The sequence below is a fragment of the Vanessa cardui genome, chromosome 6, assembly GCF_905220365.1.
Source record: "Vanessa cardui chromosome 6, ilVanCard2.1, whole genome shotgun sequence".
Taxonomy (NCBI): domain Eukaryota; kingdom Metazoa; phylum Arthropoda; class Insecta; order Lepidoptera; family Nymphalidae; genus Vanessa; species Vanessa cardui.
In genome coordinates this window covers 3,510,190-3,528,082 of record NC_061128.1, presented here as the reverse complement: position 1 = coordinate 3,528,082, position 17,893 = coordinate 3,510,190, and the positions used below count along the sequence as shown (strand labels likewise).

Genomic DNA, 17,893 nt, shown 5'->3' with positions numbered 1-17,893 from the left:
TATTTTAAGTTTTTTTTTAACGCCTGTATAAACGTGACGATATTATAAATATGTTTTAAATTATTTTTCAATAGAAGTAAATAATTAAGATTATAAATCATCAGAGATACCTAAATATTTATAAAGATTGTGTTGTTTTAGAGAACGAAATTTTTGTGACAATTTATCTATTGATATTGATGAATTGTAGTATTACGTGTATCAGTATGCTATGTTACAGGTGAATACTTATGTTATCAAATATGTAATCTTTCGAACTTATTCACACATACTGAGTTTATTTTTAAATATATAAAATATTTATCGATAAGTTTACAGTTACAAAATAATAAACAATGACTACGAAATGCATGTTTCGTAAATGCATATTCTATTGACACACTTTAAATCAGTTTTATAATACTTCCGTGAAGTAAGTTAGTAAGTAACAGCCAGTACATTTCCCACTGCTGAGATAAGGCCTCCTCTTCCATTAAGGAGAGGGTTTGGAACATATTACACCACACTGTTCCAATGCGGGATGGTGAAACGCACATGTGGCAGAATTTCGATGAAATTAGACATATGTAGATTTCCTCACAATGTTTTCCAACACCGCCAAGCACGAGATGATTCATATACACAAATTAAGCACATATATGTGGTGCTTGCCTGGGTTTGAACCCGCAATCATCGGTTAAGATGCACGCGTTCTAACCACTGGTCCACTGTTCCGTAGTGCTAATATATAAGATTTGTGATACTGTTGTCGTATTGTCAACGCTCTTTAAGAGATAAAAGACCAGATACATTTTAACCCTTATCTTTATTTATTTGATTTCTGAAAGAATAACAAACTATATGTAAATAAATAAATGATAGTGTGCTATACAAACATATACGAATAACTTATTAAAATAGTTTGATAAAAAATGATTAGTTCTGAATTAAGTGTTTATAAGAATATGACTTTTGAAATATCCGTTTAGAATAAGTAAAGAAACATCTTTTTTTTAAATACGATTGTGTTGTAAAAGAAAAGATAGTAAGAACAAAACGGGACAGCGTATCTCATACGACCTCATTAAACGATAATTAAGCTCAAAAGGTCTCTGTCAAGGCTACAAAGGAATAAAAGATTGTATAAACTTCTCCACTTAACAATTCTATTGCAAACCATTTTTTCACAACTACTGTTACTCGGTAATAAACTGCAAAAAACTGGAATTGTTAGTGCAAACGGCAGCAAGATTTTTTGTAAAAAAATATCAATGACTCTGGTTCAGTGGTTTCATGGCAACCGAACGTAGTTGACAGTTATTTTACATTTACAAGACATACTTAAGAGTATTTTTTTATCCATACATATAACATAATTTGAGTGTCTGTTTGTAATTTTAAAATAGCCCTATTATACTCAATGCATAGATATACATATACATACATATGTATACATGGTGCATATACCAAAATAACATTGTTTACAATTTTTGTCTGTTTGTCTGTCTGTTTTTTTTTTGTACTGGCTAATCTCTGGAACGGCTGGACCGATTTTGACGGGACTTTCACTGGCAGATAACTGATATAATAAGGAGTAACTAAGGCTACTATAATATATTTTTTTGTTAAATTCGAACGCGTACAGGGTCGCGGGCACATCTAGTTAAGAATAAACTCAAATCAAAATAAGATGAACGTGATATATTTTAGGTAGGTATGGAATGAAGTTTTTGTAAGATATAATTTCGTGGTCCCTCAGCAGTATAATAATGCGTCTGCAAATTTAATTAAAATGGAATTTGTGTTTTAAGATAAAATACATTTCGTTAAAATTATAATTGAATGAGATTTCTGTTTGAAGCTTTTCAAGTAAATATTCGTATTTTAAGACATAAATGTCGGTTGGGCTAAATATTGCAAATTAGAACTTTATATGTAAATGTAACTAACAAATATTAAAATCTAGACTAGAATAAGGCTTTTCATTTATAATGTATGAAATATATTATGATTTTTTGAATACATTTCGTTTTACGAACGTATCGCTGAAACTACCATTAGGGTATGAAAAATAGTTTTACATTTGATAGTCCAGTTCTTGAGAAAGGTTAAATTAAACATTGTATAGGTTATTTAACATCACGGCTCGGCTCATGGGCTCAGGAATGTTTAACGTGGGTGTAAAGGCGCGGCATGATTATCACGCCGAAATTCACTTATTAATTAACAAAAGAAATAAAGAACTTATTACGTTGTTAAGGGAAATTTATCTTGGAATATCCCGATTACCTGTAAATACTGGATTGCGTAAATATTATTCTATGTTGTGAAATATTATGAATTGAAACTTGCTTGTTGTAGAAAAATAAGTAAATATCTTATGTACATTATATATAACGAATTAATTATAAGTTAATACAGATTTATGGGTAAAACAAGACAATTCAGGATAAAAGAAATAACTGAATTTTATGTCGGAAATGAACCAGTTACCACTGAACTGTTATCGCCGTCGAGATAATCGTTCACAATTACGTCTAAAACATTGATGTGGACGGTGTTACTCATCTATCATTATGTTTTTGTTTCAAATATCATCTTGATTTATTTTTACGTACAAAAACAAAACAATTAAGTTTATTTTAATAAAAGAAAGCTGGCTAAATTCCTAAGCTTTAATTAAATACACCGGATTAATTGTAACGTTGTTTACTTTTGTGTATTTATAGCACTGTTGCAAGATAATGAAAAAAATTTTACGAATTTATTCAGAGCGTAACACTAACGTGCATAATGTTTGTCTTTTTTAATATTTGTTTTTCTTTTTTTTGTGTTTGTCCAATTTTTTTACTTATTTTGGTACAAGGCTCTGAAGGTCACTCGTATCTCAATGTCAATGGTGCTACTGAAGCATTGCGATTCTTATTATATTATTTAATATTTCGTGTTGTAATAGAGTATTTTCCACCTCAGATCCAACACCGGCCGCCGGCTTAGCACAGAGAAGGTTAAAAGATTCATTTCAGCTGTACGTTGTCACAGTTTTATATTTAGAGATGTAAAGATAGTTTCGTGTGTTTCGTCTTATTTTTGGTGCGGACGAATAAAAGTCGTTGTGGTACAATGTTAATGTTGAATAATGCTTTAAATGATTTTCTTTGTAGATCTGATTAGGTTTTGTTTTAAATATAATATCGTCTGAAATTCACCGCTGAAGAGATAAAGTTGAAACATGATAAGAACGATTGCTCTTCTTGATATTTTTAAAAATTGCTTCTGAAATAGAAGTTTCGATAAATAAAATATAGTTTTTCGTAACCTTAATTCTTGATTATTTTATATATTTGTTAGTGTAGCTATGATGATAAATAACTAAAATTTCATTCATACCTAATTGGTTTACGCCGCTGAGAATTGTATTACAAAACTAGATTAATGCAAGTTATCACTTTTTTCTCAGTATCCTAGTGACCGCTTTTCTTCCGGCCGTGACACTCTACTTGCTATCAGTGTTCACGCTGCATTACATTCAATTATGCTCGTGTGTCTAACGGACAAATTAGTTTTTCAAACGTGTAATTAAACAATTAAAGGTTATTTTCGACTTTAAGATTTTATGAATCGATTTATTTTTATCGTATATGCATAACAATAAAATGTTTTATTTAATAACTCATGTGTAATTTGGCTCAAAGACGTATTTTTTTTGGGTTTTGTAAAATTTACGAAACATAACTTATTACGTGACAAAAAGAGGTTGAAAATTCGAATTTTTCGTATAAATTATCACTCGCAATATTGAACAAGCACTTTGTCCGCTATCAGGCGAATGTAACGTGAAAAGAATTTCCTTTTTTTATGAATAATGAAGTGTTTTTTAACATGTATGGTTTATTTTAATTTACCATTCTATTAAATAAGCTTTGTTTGATTATGATTATGGAATTTGCAAGAACCAAAATGCAATAATTCGGACGATTTGTACATTTGACTTTGGGTATTTATACCTATTCATATAGGTATTTCAGTAAAATTGATTATTACTATTATTTATATGTTCTTAAAAATAAATAAAATATCAAACTATTATTCATTTAAATCTATTCGATGTTTGTTATCTTCACATATAACATTAATACGAAGTTACTCCGAAAATATGTTGGTTGCCTGGAAGATAACGTTATGTAGCGATAAAGTCGCCAAAATTGTATGCCTCCTTTATTTAGTCTGGATTTTATTTGCTTATTTCTCTGTGTGGTATACTACAAAGTATAAAGTCTTCAGAAATTTACTTATGTAGTAATTACTAGGATATATATATTTTAATGAATGAAATGTTAACTGTACTTACACTTATTAGTGCAAGTGTTTATTTAATAGTTGCCACATTTATCGGTGCAGTTATACATAGGTGATACTGAAAAACTGTTGTACCAGTATCAGTGCAATTCTTTGTGTGTATATACACATACACAGGCGGTTTCAATTGGACCCAATATGCCATACATTGGGTCCAATTTAAACGTTGCGATCCAAAAGTAAATAACATTTTCATTGCACCATCATCATTGGACAAAGTCTGTGATTGCAGCAAGTAATATTATAAATGATAAAACCTTTGTTACGACTGCTGTTTATAAATGTCTAACATCTCACCAACATTGAAAACTGTCGAAGTTTCGTTATAGTTCTCTCGACTATGCCTTAGATTGTAGAGATCGAACTTGTCGATTAGTTCGTAGCTGAGAGACGGAGAGAATCAGATCGATCGTTTAAATTGTATTATATTATCTATATTTTTCTTAAAAAAAATAATGTTTTTCCCTCAGTATAAGCGTTGTAAATTATGGAATAAAATAATACCACATCTATATCACAGTACCTACTTCATTATTACAACTTACATTACTTGATTACCTTTATTTGTTGTTATTACAAAACATTTTCATCCTTGACTTTGAACGTAATATTGTACTAAAATCTAAATTGTCAGTATAAATCTTTCCCTTGAATCCAATAGCGGCTTATCTAAATCGGGTTGCACAAAATTAGTTGTGGTATTGATCGATCTAGACAGGCGATATTACTACTGAGTCACTTTATCTAGAATCTAGATAAATACAACGTTGAGTTTAGTTCTGATATATCCTTCAATACTACAAAGTTTCACGTCTTATTCCATTTCGAGTTTCGACACTAACTTTCTTTTACGAGAACAAATAAATGTTTTCCATGGTTTCGTTTAGTATTTAGTTTCAAAATGTATAATGTGAATGTTTTTTTTATGTATTTTGATTTTGGTTAGTTTTCATTGGTTTAAAAATAATTTTAGCCAATAATACAGGGAAAGAAAACATCGTGATAAACCTTTATGAGTTGGATGAAAATCTATCTCGTATCCACCAACCTAAAAGGGAGCAACATGGTTGCTTCTTTTCAAAAATTACCTTCTAGTACCTTCCTTAGAAATACTTGATCAAGTTGTACGTTTTTATTACGAACGGCATAAAATATCAGTTATTTAGTTTTAGTTAGCGCCAACGTCATTCAGTGTATACACGTGAACGGTGTTTACAGGTCATCATGCCATTTTATATGCGAAAGCGAAAGACGAACGGAAAACATCTCGAACATCAGAAGACACGGCAGAAACGATTAAAGCTAATTTATCGTCGTTCGCAAAATAAACTGTAATTTTATTATAGAGAATGATTGAGCGATAGACTGCTCGATGAAATTGTATATTATTCTAAAGATATTGAAGCTTCGCAGCTATGGAATATTAAGGCAGATTATTTTTATCAATGTATGTTTTATTATTGAAACACCTCCGAACTGAGAAGAACCAGAGAAATAATAAAGCTGGTCTTTTTTCAGCTATAATATTGTTTATTTACAATACCTTATAATATGCCTCATGAAAATACCAATCGTTTCTTATTACCATTTTCTGTGTGTATATCAAGAATAAAAGATCAAAGCTAATTTTTTTTAAGTACGAGTTCATAAATCAAAAACAGAAATATTGTAGAACCACTAATAAAGATTTAAAAAAAAAAATCTGAAGAAGGGGATGGAATATATCATTTACGAATATTACTAGAAATCATACTATACAGCACCTAAATAATTTTATATTTTGTAACATAAAACGAATTATTGTTCAAAGTACTTTCTCATCAAAATAACTGTACACTACATTGGCAAGGTTGACAAGTTGATAGTTATGGCCTCCTCTCATATTAAGAAAGATTCAAAGTCTATTCCGTACTCTGATCCAGTTTGCGTCACTGGATGTACATGGGCCAGAGTTTATTAAGCTTATGAGTTAACAACTTTGTTGTTTTCCTAACTTTCCTTGCCGACTGAATACAACTTATGGCACGTGAACAACTTTTAACTATTACTTGTATAACAACGCAACTTTTTATTTAATACATTAAATTCTTGATGTAAGATTATATTTCTCTATGACCTTTACTCAAATCTCCAATTTGTTAATATACTTTATTTACCCTACTTGTCGCGTACGATTACGATACAACTCGATAGTATGAAAAGATACGATTACACATTTTCGAAATCCCAATGAATTTATGAAACGTAATACCCTTCTATGACGAAATAGATATTTTATTTGACGTACTTTGATCACGTCCTTGTATTTCAATAAATAAATGTTGTCACCAGCACTCATTTCCAGATAGCGCATTGCTCAAATCGGAATTGTGGAGTAATCAATATATGAACAATATAATGTTTTCATTGCATTAATTGAAATTCAATTTTGTACAATACAAGGAAATCCCAGTTCATTGTGTGAATTGTTTAAGATGTTAATATAAAAATACAAAAGAAATTCATGTCTGCAGTTTTTGTTGTAAGGCATTTATATAAATTATAAATAGTATAGATTATTACATACGTGTTATATTGTCAATTTATTAAACTAGGTACATATATAATCGCCTTCACCTCCTTTTAGTGTGCTATTGAGAACGGCTTTATTAATAACGTGTTTGAGGCTTTAACGAGAACATTTCTACTGGATTCGAACTCAGTGTCGCACTAATATTGACTCGGCTGTTAACTGTTCTAATTGGACTTCAATCAATTCCGACCTCGATCGGGCTCAGGTGCTACATTGAGTGTTAAATCGATGTTTTAAAACTGCCATTACTATGTTTTTTACTAATCTCTTTAATACATGCACATAAATATAATACGCTAGTATTGTAACTGAATGGTCGACGGTGATAAGTGAAGGTTAAAGCAAGACTCAACAATGGTTTTTAATTGGATTAATTTTTATGAAGATGACCATTTGTCAAAATGATTATGCTAATTTTGACCTGTTTAATGTCAGGTTACTTTTATTATTAACTTCGAAATACATCGCATATTTTTTGTACAAGGAAATAGCAGTATCGAAATGTAGGTTTGAGTATTACAAATAAAGAAAAATCGCGTTTTATATCATCGGTATAATAAAAATAAAGTATTGAAAAACAGCGATACATACATTAAAAGTCAGTTGAAATATCTATCGCACATAACGTGAAAGTGTTAATTAAAATCTTCGTGTCGGAGAAATGTAAAGATGACGAACATTCGATTTACTTGCATATACCTAATGAATATCTTTTTGATATTACCGCTCTCCTTTTTAGTCTTTTAATTGGAACGATGCCTAAGAATAGTTTACCTTTCATTTATTCATATTTTCAATTCGATTCATGACATACATTTTCGTGTTAATTATTAAATTGTGAAATGTTGTACTCATTGAATGCATTAAGCATATGGAGATTCTGATATAAAATTAAATAAGTTTATTGATATAAATATTCGTTCGTACATTATGGTTAACGGTTATAGAGGAAATGTAACTCGTGTATGCGTTAATTTAACAGTTTCGAACCCGCATGAACCAGTGAACTGTGAAGAACATAGCTTTACATCAAAAGGACACGTGGAATTCAGTCGGAACATCAAATTTAATCGCCCGCATCAACGATTATTTATTGAGTTGTGATCGGACAGATTCACAACGGTGTTAAGGTCAGAGCGAATTCAAATCGTAAGCGATTCACGACGCTTGTTTTTGTTTTTTACGTGACGTTTTTTCAATTAGAGACCATAGTGCGGAACTTTGTGATGTACTTTTGATTCGGCTTTTACAGCGTCACGTGTTGTTTCATGGTCGCTTCGTAATATTTGAACTTGAATTGTTAAGATAAAATTATTATAGTTATTGTTTTCTCAGAAGTAAAATGATACATGATACATATAAATATAGAAGTTATGTTACTTTCAGTAATGGTATTTTTATAAACGTTTATTCAATTCTACGTGCGCATGTGTCCAAATTTAAAAGTGAATTTTTGAACAGCTTATCCTATCTAAATCAGTTTATATTTTGATATAATTTTGATGCTGGTAACATTACAATATAGTTACTAAATATTATTCTTTTTTTAACTTGATATCATAAAACCTTTTTGATTTTAAAGGAATCTAATAACCAAGTCCATGTAGACGATACAATCGATTGAAATTTGTAACTATAAAAACTTTAATTTATTATTTTTTTAAAACTATAACTCAAGATAAAAACTAAACAGTATCATATCAGTACGAATATATATCGAAATAACTATCCCAATAATCGAATATCGAGGATAGCTCGCCTAATTCTCCTCGACTATTATCAAACCCACGATCACTGATTAAAGTAAATAAAATAGTTCTACACTGTACGTCAATCCATGAGTATTATCGAAAGAAATATAATAATTGAATATGAAATTCAATATGCAAAATTATAGAGCTTCGATTATTAATTGGTAATTCCAAAGTACCATTGTATAGGTAGTTTTTATCGGAAATATACATGCAAAATACGCTAGTTCTTCTGAAATAAATTTTCCTATATTAACTCATAGGTCCTTGCTAATTTGTTAGTATATTACAACGTGAATAAACAATTTGTTGAAAGTTTTATAATGTTTGACGTTTAACTAAAACGTGATTTGCGCAAGGCTCTTATGTTATATATGTCAATATAATCAATGCTACCTACGTCACCTTGTGGCCAAAGCTAATAAATCAATGCATAAAATATAAGACATATTGATTGTTAAAATATAAAGAGTTGGAACTAAATGACGAATGGACTATTATCTTTAGTAGGTATTAAAGCTTCCACTGTTTTTGAACATTTTCTTGTCGACAGCAGCTTTAATAATCGTTTAATAGGTAATAAACAATTTTATATAGAAAATAATATTAATAATAATACATTTAAAACGAGTCGAAAAACAACACATTATGTTTTAATGCCGTCACGAATACTTTACGACGGTAATGACATCCCAAATTATGGATATAATAGCAATACCGTTATTTTATTATAAGTTATTGACTTGGCTATATCAGCCTATTATGTGATGTATTGCGATATTTTCGATATCATGTTACTAATACATGCCTTGTTATATAAATATTTTTCTTCTTTCGCTCCATATCTATGTCTGATAGAAGCTATTACTTTTATCCGACGACGTTGATAAAGGCTACCTAAACCACCCTTGGTATGGATAGCGTTTATTAACTATCCAGTAATACAATTTATTAGAATTATTCTCCGGTTTACTGTCACTACTTATTTGTGGTCTAAATCGATATCGATAAAGTCTTGTGGATAATTTATACTATAACCTGCAAAGTGGCCCGTGTGTCTTTGAGGTGCACTGAAAGAGAAGTGAACAATTGAACACTTTTATTGAGCACTAAATTCAAAGCGAAGACGCTTTCTGTAGAGCCTTGGGCATATTTGCATATCGAATTTTTACTTTTGCCTACCATCAAGTCGAATCTGCTTAAAAAAATATTATAACTTTTTTGTTTTTAAAACTTTTTTTATATTATACCTACGCAAAAACAAATACTTGAACTTTAAATCTTATTATACCGAATCGGTATTACAATAGTCAATAAGAAGAGAAAATTGATCGTTGTCCTTAATAAAATTAGATTGCGACAAAAACAATACAGATTAAAATAACAAAATTATCTAACAAAAAAAGTTGAAGCAAACAGTTCACTTATCGGTTGGGTGGAAGTTGTTTAAAATTTACTTGCAATGTTTTATTTACATCCTCTAACGGGTTAAGTTAAATAAAAAAATAAAAAAAAGTGTAATTACATTTTAAATTTGACAAAAGAGTTTCCAACTGAGGTTAACTAGAAATAAAAATAAATGATTTGTTCGCTCTTTAAAGGTGTCTGCCCACTATCCCGTAGCATACCATGACCGTGCTAGGAATGTATCCGGCACGGAAAGCAATCCGATACGCTCTATTTCGCCTACTGAAGCGGGCCGACAGCGTTCTGAACCCGTTTACAACCCGTATGTAACCCGTATTTAATCTGTATGATGCCCGTACGTAACACGGCAGGAATCCTTTCAATACACTCGTAAAGCATCGCTTCATTCTCGTACAAATATCAGTGTTGCGTAGACGCGTTAAAGTGGTGAAATATTGAAATAGTTATGGCGACGATTGAACAACTGGCAATGATTGCTATCATTTTGGATGAAGAGGAAGAGGAATGCTCAAAAAACACTCGACGCTACTGGATTCACAGTTCTATAAAAAAACGCAAAACGGAAGGAGAATATTGGACATTATTCAGGCACTTAGTTGATGACGAAGAAAAGTTTTTTCAGTACTTCCGAATGTGTACATTCAAATTTAACGATTTGCTGAAAAAAATTGAAAATGACATTGTCAAAAAAAACACAAACTTTAGAGAATGCCTGCTACCTAAAGAAAAGCTTGCTGTGTGTTTACGGTAAGTAAAAAACAATTTGTTTATTATTAATATTTAATCAAACTTTTGATCTAGTATTCATGGTAAAGCTTTATGCTTGATTATTATTATTATTCCACTCGTTAGTGTTCCAAAGCTCAGGAGACGGAGGCATAGGTGTAGCACTCGCTTGTACGCCCGAAGAAGTCGATGCTGGAGATGAAGCATAGGCATACGGTGGTGAAGCTGTAACAAAGTTAGGTGGTGCGAGCTGCTGTAATTCCATTTCGGAAACTAAACTGAATATTTTGCTTTTTGCGATGGCTTGTAAGTAAGGAGAAAACTTCTTTACTGTATCTGATATGTGCAAAAAAAATCGGTCTAATTCATCGTCTTGCCGTGGAGATTTATTTTGCGCTTCTAACAATTTCGACATCAATACAGCAGATGCTGTTTGTGGTGGCTGGATTTTACTTCTCTTTATTGTCTTGGCCTTTTTTGCTTGACTGAGTAGTGGTTGTGAGGATTTGTTACTGGCAGTAATGTCATCTTCGTTCTGAATTTCGGTGGCTGTAATATTTTCTGCAGCAGGAATATCAACAGTATTATCGATCTCATTGTTGAAGTGATGGTTCTGAATTTCAGTTCCTGCGCTATTCGGCTGTGACTCTTCATCGTCACTTGTCAGCTCAACGGATTCTAAAGATTTTCTTTCGACAAAGAACGAAGCAACAAAAGCCATTTCATCTTCATACTTCCATTTCTTAATGTTTTTCGCTGCTTGTCCACTTTTGCCTTTTTTCTTATTTAATGCTCGTCTATATGCATCCCTTAGCCCTTGCCATCTTTGTTTGCAAGCTGCAGCTGTAAAAAATAATTACACGATTAATATTGATATTTTGTTTGCAGGTACTTAGCAACAGGCGATTCATTTACAACCATTGCTTTTAGTTATCGTTTGGGAATCAGTACTGTGAGACGTGCTGTGTTAGAAGTTTGTGATGCTGTAATAAAAAATGTACTGCGAGAAAGTATCCCGACGCCTGGCATCGAACAATGGGAAAAAAATATAGAAGAATTTTGGAATAAATGGAATTTTCCTAATTGTGTAGCTTCTATAGATGGCAAGCACGTTATTATTTTAGCACCACCAAACAGTGGTTCTTTGTATTTTAATTATAAAAAAACATTTTCTATCGTACTTATGGCTTTAGTTGACGCTAATTATAACTTCATAGCTGTTAACGTTGGTGCTTTCGGCAAAGATAGTGATGGGGGTATTTTGTCAAAATCAAAAATGGGCAGAGCTATATTCGAAAATAAATTTAATATCCCCAGTAATAGATGTTTGCCGGGGACTAATGTCAGTGCACCATGTGTAATATTAGGAGATGAAGCTTTCCCCTTAAAAAACAATCTTCTAAGACCTTATCCCTCACAACAGTCCATAAACGATAGCAAGAAACGCCATTTTAATTATCGCATTTGCCGTGCACGACGTGTTGTAGAAAATGCTTTTGGAATTTTAAGTCAAAAATTTCGTATTTATAATAGACGTATGCATTTAAAACCAGAATATGCCGAAAAAATTGTACTAACTACTTGCATATTGCATAATTTCATAAGACGCAGCGAAACTGTATCCTTTACGGAAACTAATACTCCTGTACAGTTTAACAACCTAAGACACCAAGGAGGTAATGCAGTTTCTACCGCTTTTGATATACGCAATAAATTTGCCGATTTTTTCCAAACGGCTCAAGGGCAATTAGATTGGATATCTACTTTGTAATTAAATAACTTACTCAAATAAACGATAATTGAATAATAATTGACATACCTGGTTGTTTTAGTTGTTCCGAAATATCCTTCCAAGCCATTTCTTTTTTTACACTATCCATATACTTCGGATGTTGTAAATTATATATAAACTCATATTTACGTACACATTCTATTAGTTTTTCGTCCTCCATTTTTACACATCTATACGCATTCGCGCCTCTCGTTGAACTAATGAACGGACAGGCAACAGAGCAACACTGCTACAACGCATTTAGAACGGGTTTGTAACGGTCATACTCCCCGCTCAGTCACCGTTTAGCCGCCTGCGCGCAGCGGTTTGGCAACGTCGCGTGCCATGCAAGTGGCGTGTCCGCACCGGCAAAATATTCCCTCCGACGAATAGTTGACGGCCCGTGCATGGCACGCTACGGTGTCGGCCGGTGACGGAACGGTCTAGTGGGCATAGTCGCATACTTCTCAATACAAATAATAGTTTTTTGTCTGAAACGGTCCTAGTACGGTCATGGTATGCTACGGGATAGTGGGCAGACACCTTAAGAGTTAAGTTTTATAAAAGTTGTACGTAATTGAAAAACCGTGAATTGAAAGTTAACATACAAGAAAATGTAAAGTTTATTTCGTCGTATAAGTTCGCGACTTAGATGCTCACTAGACCATATTATTTGTTAATTATTGATCAATATTATTATTTGATATTTTCATAATTTTAGTCTCTTCAGGTGGAGAGATAAAGGTTAATTAATGCTAATGATATTATTCCGTTAAAATTATATACCATATATACACGCAATACATTCTTATTTGATTCGATGAATTGCGTACGAACGTATTTTCCAGTAGAATCTGTGATAATAATCTGTTACGGACTGACAGACAGAAATGATCCCAGAACAGATATTTTCATCGGATATGGACAAAGTCCTATTTATAATTTACAAATATAATATAATTTACAAAACATTTATGTATTAATTAATAAAAGTTCATTAAGATATTTGTATTTTATTTCCTGTTTATAAAAGGCGAAAGTAAATTGAATACCTACGGAAAAAAGGTTTTATTTTAGTTTGATTTGTTATAGCATGGTACGGACATTGGTTTCGTATTTCCTAAGCTAATTTATAGATCTGCAGAATGCAGATATAAATCATTTCGGTGCCTCTATCATGTATTTCATTTCGAAGATATCCGCGGCACTAGAAGTAGGAAATTAAACATTACTCACAGTTCATAGATATAGAAACGATCCATATGTATATATTAAAATTTGCGTCAGTTACTAACTAATTTAAATACAATTGTATATGATATTTTAATTAAAAACTTTTTTCCAATATGTTCTTACAAGCATGATTAGGTTAACATATAGCATTAGATGTATTTATTTTTATCGCAACAAAATGCTTTACTATTGTATGCAAGTAGGTCAAAGTTTTATCGCGATATGCATCTAAGTAATTACGTGTAAACTTTATTTCGCTAAAACCGTCCGTAGTCTACATTTCTAATAAAAGTTATGGTGAAATTATATCTGAATATACTTTTTTTTACATAATGTATAAAATTATTTTTCGAATATTAAATTCTTGTCTTCTTTTGGATTATAAAATTAATAAAATTAGTAAGTAGATAGTGGTATACTGTTTAGGTGTACAAAGTTATGTAATCAAAAATGAGCATTTTTGCATATAATAATAACGCAATAACATTATTATATAATTATCTTTCAAACTAAGCAAGTACGTTTTATTTTAATGCATATTGAAAATATTAAGTGATATACCTATTTATACAATAATACTGTGTTGTGTATGATAAACAAACATCTATATAAAATATTTAGGTACTTCATAACGTTCTTGCTTGTGAAGTCAATATTTTTTACTTTTTCCTATTTATGAGATCAGCACTGCTCAACTCCACACTCTGAACATAACTTCCCCGGAGTTCGCCATCGGGTTTTTACCTATCTAACAGGTAAATAAAGATAATAATGACTAAATATAATATGAAAATACTTACAATGCGTCAATTAAAAATAAATCATTATAATATTTTATAATATGTAGTTGCTTTGAGATACATTCAAAATTTGAACATTTGAAATGCTGATACAATGCTTATACTGTTACAGACTCATTCAATATTCTTTAATAACAGTTATCGGTGCGCGATAAGTAAACGTAGTTAAAAGTATGTTAGTTTTTAACCGTCCTCGTATTTATCGCATTGAAAGTCAATGGTGTCATTGACCCAGACGCCAGCTGTTTATTATTTTTAATCACGGTTATTATACTTGTATATGTTTCTTACTGTGCAAAATGTGTGTAACGAATCTTAAAAAAATACTTAAATTATACGTATTACTATAATTACCATTTTTTTATTTGAGATTAATTTACTGTCTACGTGAATGCAGTTACAAGTATTACTTGACCACGCTCAAACGACTGGTTTGTACATATACAAGTGTTATAGAAGTAGATTATGTTATGGGGCAAGTTATATCTTCTTTGTTTATTTAAAATAAAAAGGAGTATATTTTAAGTAAAGAAAGCGAAGTGGGTGGGCTTAATATATTAAGTAATATTGTTTGTGCATTACATACATGAATGTAATATTTAATAATTATAGAATGTCAAACATCAAATTCATATTTTTTTTATTAAGAAAGTCGTAACATTTAATGTTGTTGTAATTTAGCTGTCAGATTATTTTTTTAATCTGCATCCTGTACGTCTTCTTGCCGCGGATTATGAAGTGGTTTTCCTGCGAGCTTGTAGATAATTTGCCTCATGAAGTGCCCTTGACATGCATAGCGAACAAGCTTAAAATATTGCATTATAAGTGCATTTGTACCAAATATTTTTGGGTACTTTTCGTTTGTTTAAAACATATTTTTCGTCATAAAATGAAATTAAATTTCGTCATAATTAAGAAAAACAGGATATTTTTTTATTATTTTAAAAATTAAATGTGACAAAACATTGATGCTATTATTCCTTACGTTACTTTTTGTAGTCAACAAAAGTTGTGAAATCTTCGTCTCGATTTTAAAAGGGAAACAGGTTCTGTTGCGGTTTTCGTTGTAAATTTTATCGGGGTCGTATTTATTTAAATCCGATTCGAACTTTATATTATTACACGGAACAAGTACCTTGCCATGTAAAACGGGTTACATTATGAAATGTTTAAAAATATAACAAAAATGTTACATTACAAAAATTACTTGATTTATTTTTATCCACCTAAAATACATATGATATAAATATAATTTGCTAAATTATAATAATAATTATATATAAATTTTAACATGTAAATTAAGTTAACTGCCGAACTGGTTACATATTATTTCAAAATTACGATGGCTCTATATTAGCTCTGTAGTAGCTTTGTATGCAGTATTGCTTCAAAAAATTAACTAATTATTGTCACAGATAATATAAATGCTACGTGTCGACGTCGATTTCGTGTTTTGAACAATTTTTCGTAATTCAATGAATATAATTGATATTGATATTATATGTTTAGATGTAAAAAAGGCAAAAACAATGATAATGAATGAATAATTACGTAACGATATATAAAAAAGTAAAAGCGTGTAGGAACAATTTGGTACTATTATTTCTTATTTAATCTTAATTTATGTATTGAAAATTTGTTATTACGGCACGGAAATTGTTTAAGTAAACCAGGTCTTACTTATTTTGAATAGGCAAATGTATTAAGTCAAAGCAATCTGTTACTATTACTTATTCACTTTAGATAAAGTCAGAAAGAGTGCTATTTCAAGATTGTATCTTGTTAAAGATGAGTGATATAACACGTTACGTCTGGTTTCTACGTTTTACAGATTCTAATGTAGCGCATGTTATCATTTGAAAGATAAAAATATCATCTGTTGAAATGATGTGTAATTGTCATAAAGTAAAATGGCTTTACGTATATATTTTATCGATTCTTTGCTTCTCAATGATGTAATGTTACTTATTGTTAGTATAGACACACAATCGATTTTAAAGTGCTATTCTGTGAGTACGAATTTACTAACAAAATTAGTATCAAAATAATGTATGAACGTAAGTTGGTTTTCGAGAAAAAACAAAGTTTAGTTCCACTGATGAATAGCTCTATTATTGGTATTATAATCTGTATGTAATTAATTTAACAAAAATATAAAAAGTTCAAAGACTATAGCGATAAATTTGTATTATTTAAATCAATATTAATTAATAGGAATGAGATTGAACAATAACCCATCGTGTATAGCGTTCCAGGCACATTGCCAATTAATGAGTAACGGCAATGGTGAGTGGTATTATTCAGTCTGTCTGTCTATAGGTCTTAAGCGACAGTCATGTCAAGGAAAGTATTAATTACAAAGATCAATTTTGTCCACATATAAAAATGAGTGTTGGTAAGTCTTTTTGAGATTAATAGTCTTGGACATCGCTTAACAAATCACTTTGAAAGTATCTAAATGTATTTTTTTCCTGGAGAGTGTTTTTATAGTATTAACATTGTCGTAACTCGTCAGGAAATGGTAGTACTGTATAACATATCACTATTATTATCCACTGAACACGTGAAGTTCAGATGATCGTTATTGTCATTATATTTCGCTTGCCTTTTTGACATTTATTTGGTGTGTCTAAGCTGTGAAAATAATAGAGACATTTGTGCGATCGCACTCTTGAGACTATCCCTTTATGGGCGTATTTTAATGGTTGTTCGATTCCTTTGGTTAACGCTTACGAGCTCGATTGACGATTGATTAGTTCAGGTTGTGATAGGCGGACAGACAATGAACTTCCTAATGGTTAAGTGTTTATCACCGTCCATACACATTGATGCTGTAAGAAATATAAGCCATTTCTTACATCACCTTAAATACCTCATTTTTGTAGTTACATTGGGTCACACTATGGCCAACTTTTAACGTCCAACGATACCTATGAGTCGAAACGGGTGGTTGTATTTATGTCTGCCGGATATACACCGCACAGTTTAGATGGTGTCGTTTAGAATTTCCTTACATGAAAATGAACAAGAAACATTTATACGTATGTAGGTACGTGCCTATATTGAAATTTTATATCTTAGAGCTTATGTCTTTTGAAACGACGAAGACCTGTATGAAAGAGGAACACGTACGTTATTTTATCGGTGAGTATTATTGAATTTGTTAGGTATATTTCGATATATTTCAGAGGCCATCTCCGTATTAAGATAGTCAGTCTAATAAAATAAAAATTAAATTCTTAGAAAGATAAAACATTATTTGATATAATTTTAA

General features: G+C 31.0%; 4 protein-coding genes across 4 annotated transcripts in view; 2 read left to right on the top strand and 2 right to left on the bottom strand.

Moving 5' to 3' along the window:
* Positions 1-17,893, top strand: part of LOC124530237 (calcium uniporter protein, mitochondrial) — a 149,795-nt gene that overhangs the window by 10,581 nt on the left and 121,321 nt on the right. The gene's annotated exons all lie outside the window — the stretch shown is intronic.
* Positions 1-17,893, bottom strand: part of LOC124530235 (protein javelin) — a 100,780-nt gene that overhangs the window by 7,885 nt on the left and 75,002 nt on the right. The window lies entirely within an intron of this gene.
* On the top strand, positions 10,262-12,633 carry LOC124530236 (putative nuclease HARBI1). The gene is made up of 2 exons (XM_047104290.1): positions 10,262-10,836; positions 11,704-12,633. The coding sequence occupies exons 1-2, from the start codon at positions 10,535-10,537 to the stop codon at positions 12,584-12,586; spliced, it is 1,185 nt and encodes a 394-aa protein (XP_046960246.1). The 5' UTR covers positions 10,262-10,534; the 3' UTR covers positions 12,587-12,633.
* Positions 10,852-13,134, bottom strand: LOC124530239 (transcription factor Adf-1-like). The gene is made up of 2 exons (XM_047104292.1): positions 12,635-13,134; positions 10,852-11,658 (listed from the first exon to the last, which is right to left on the bottom strand). Exons 1-2 carry the CDS (start codon positions 12,765-12,767, stop codon positions 10,907-10,909), a joined length of 885 nt encoding a protein of 294 aa, XP_046960248.1. The 5' UTR covers positions 12,768-13,134; the 3' UTR covers positions 10,852-10,906.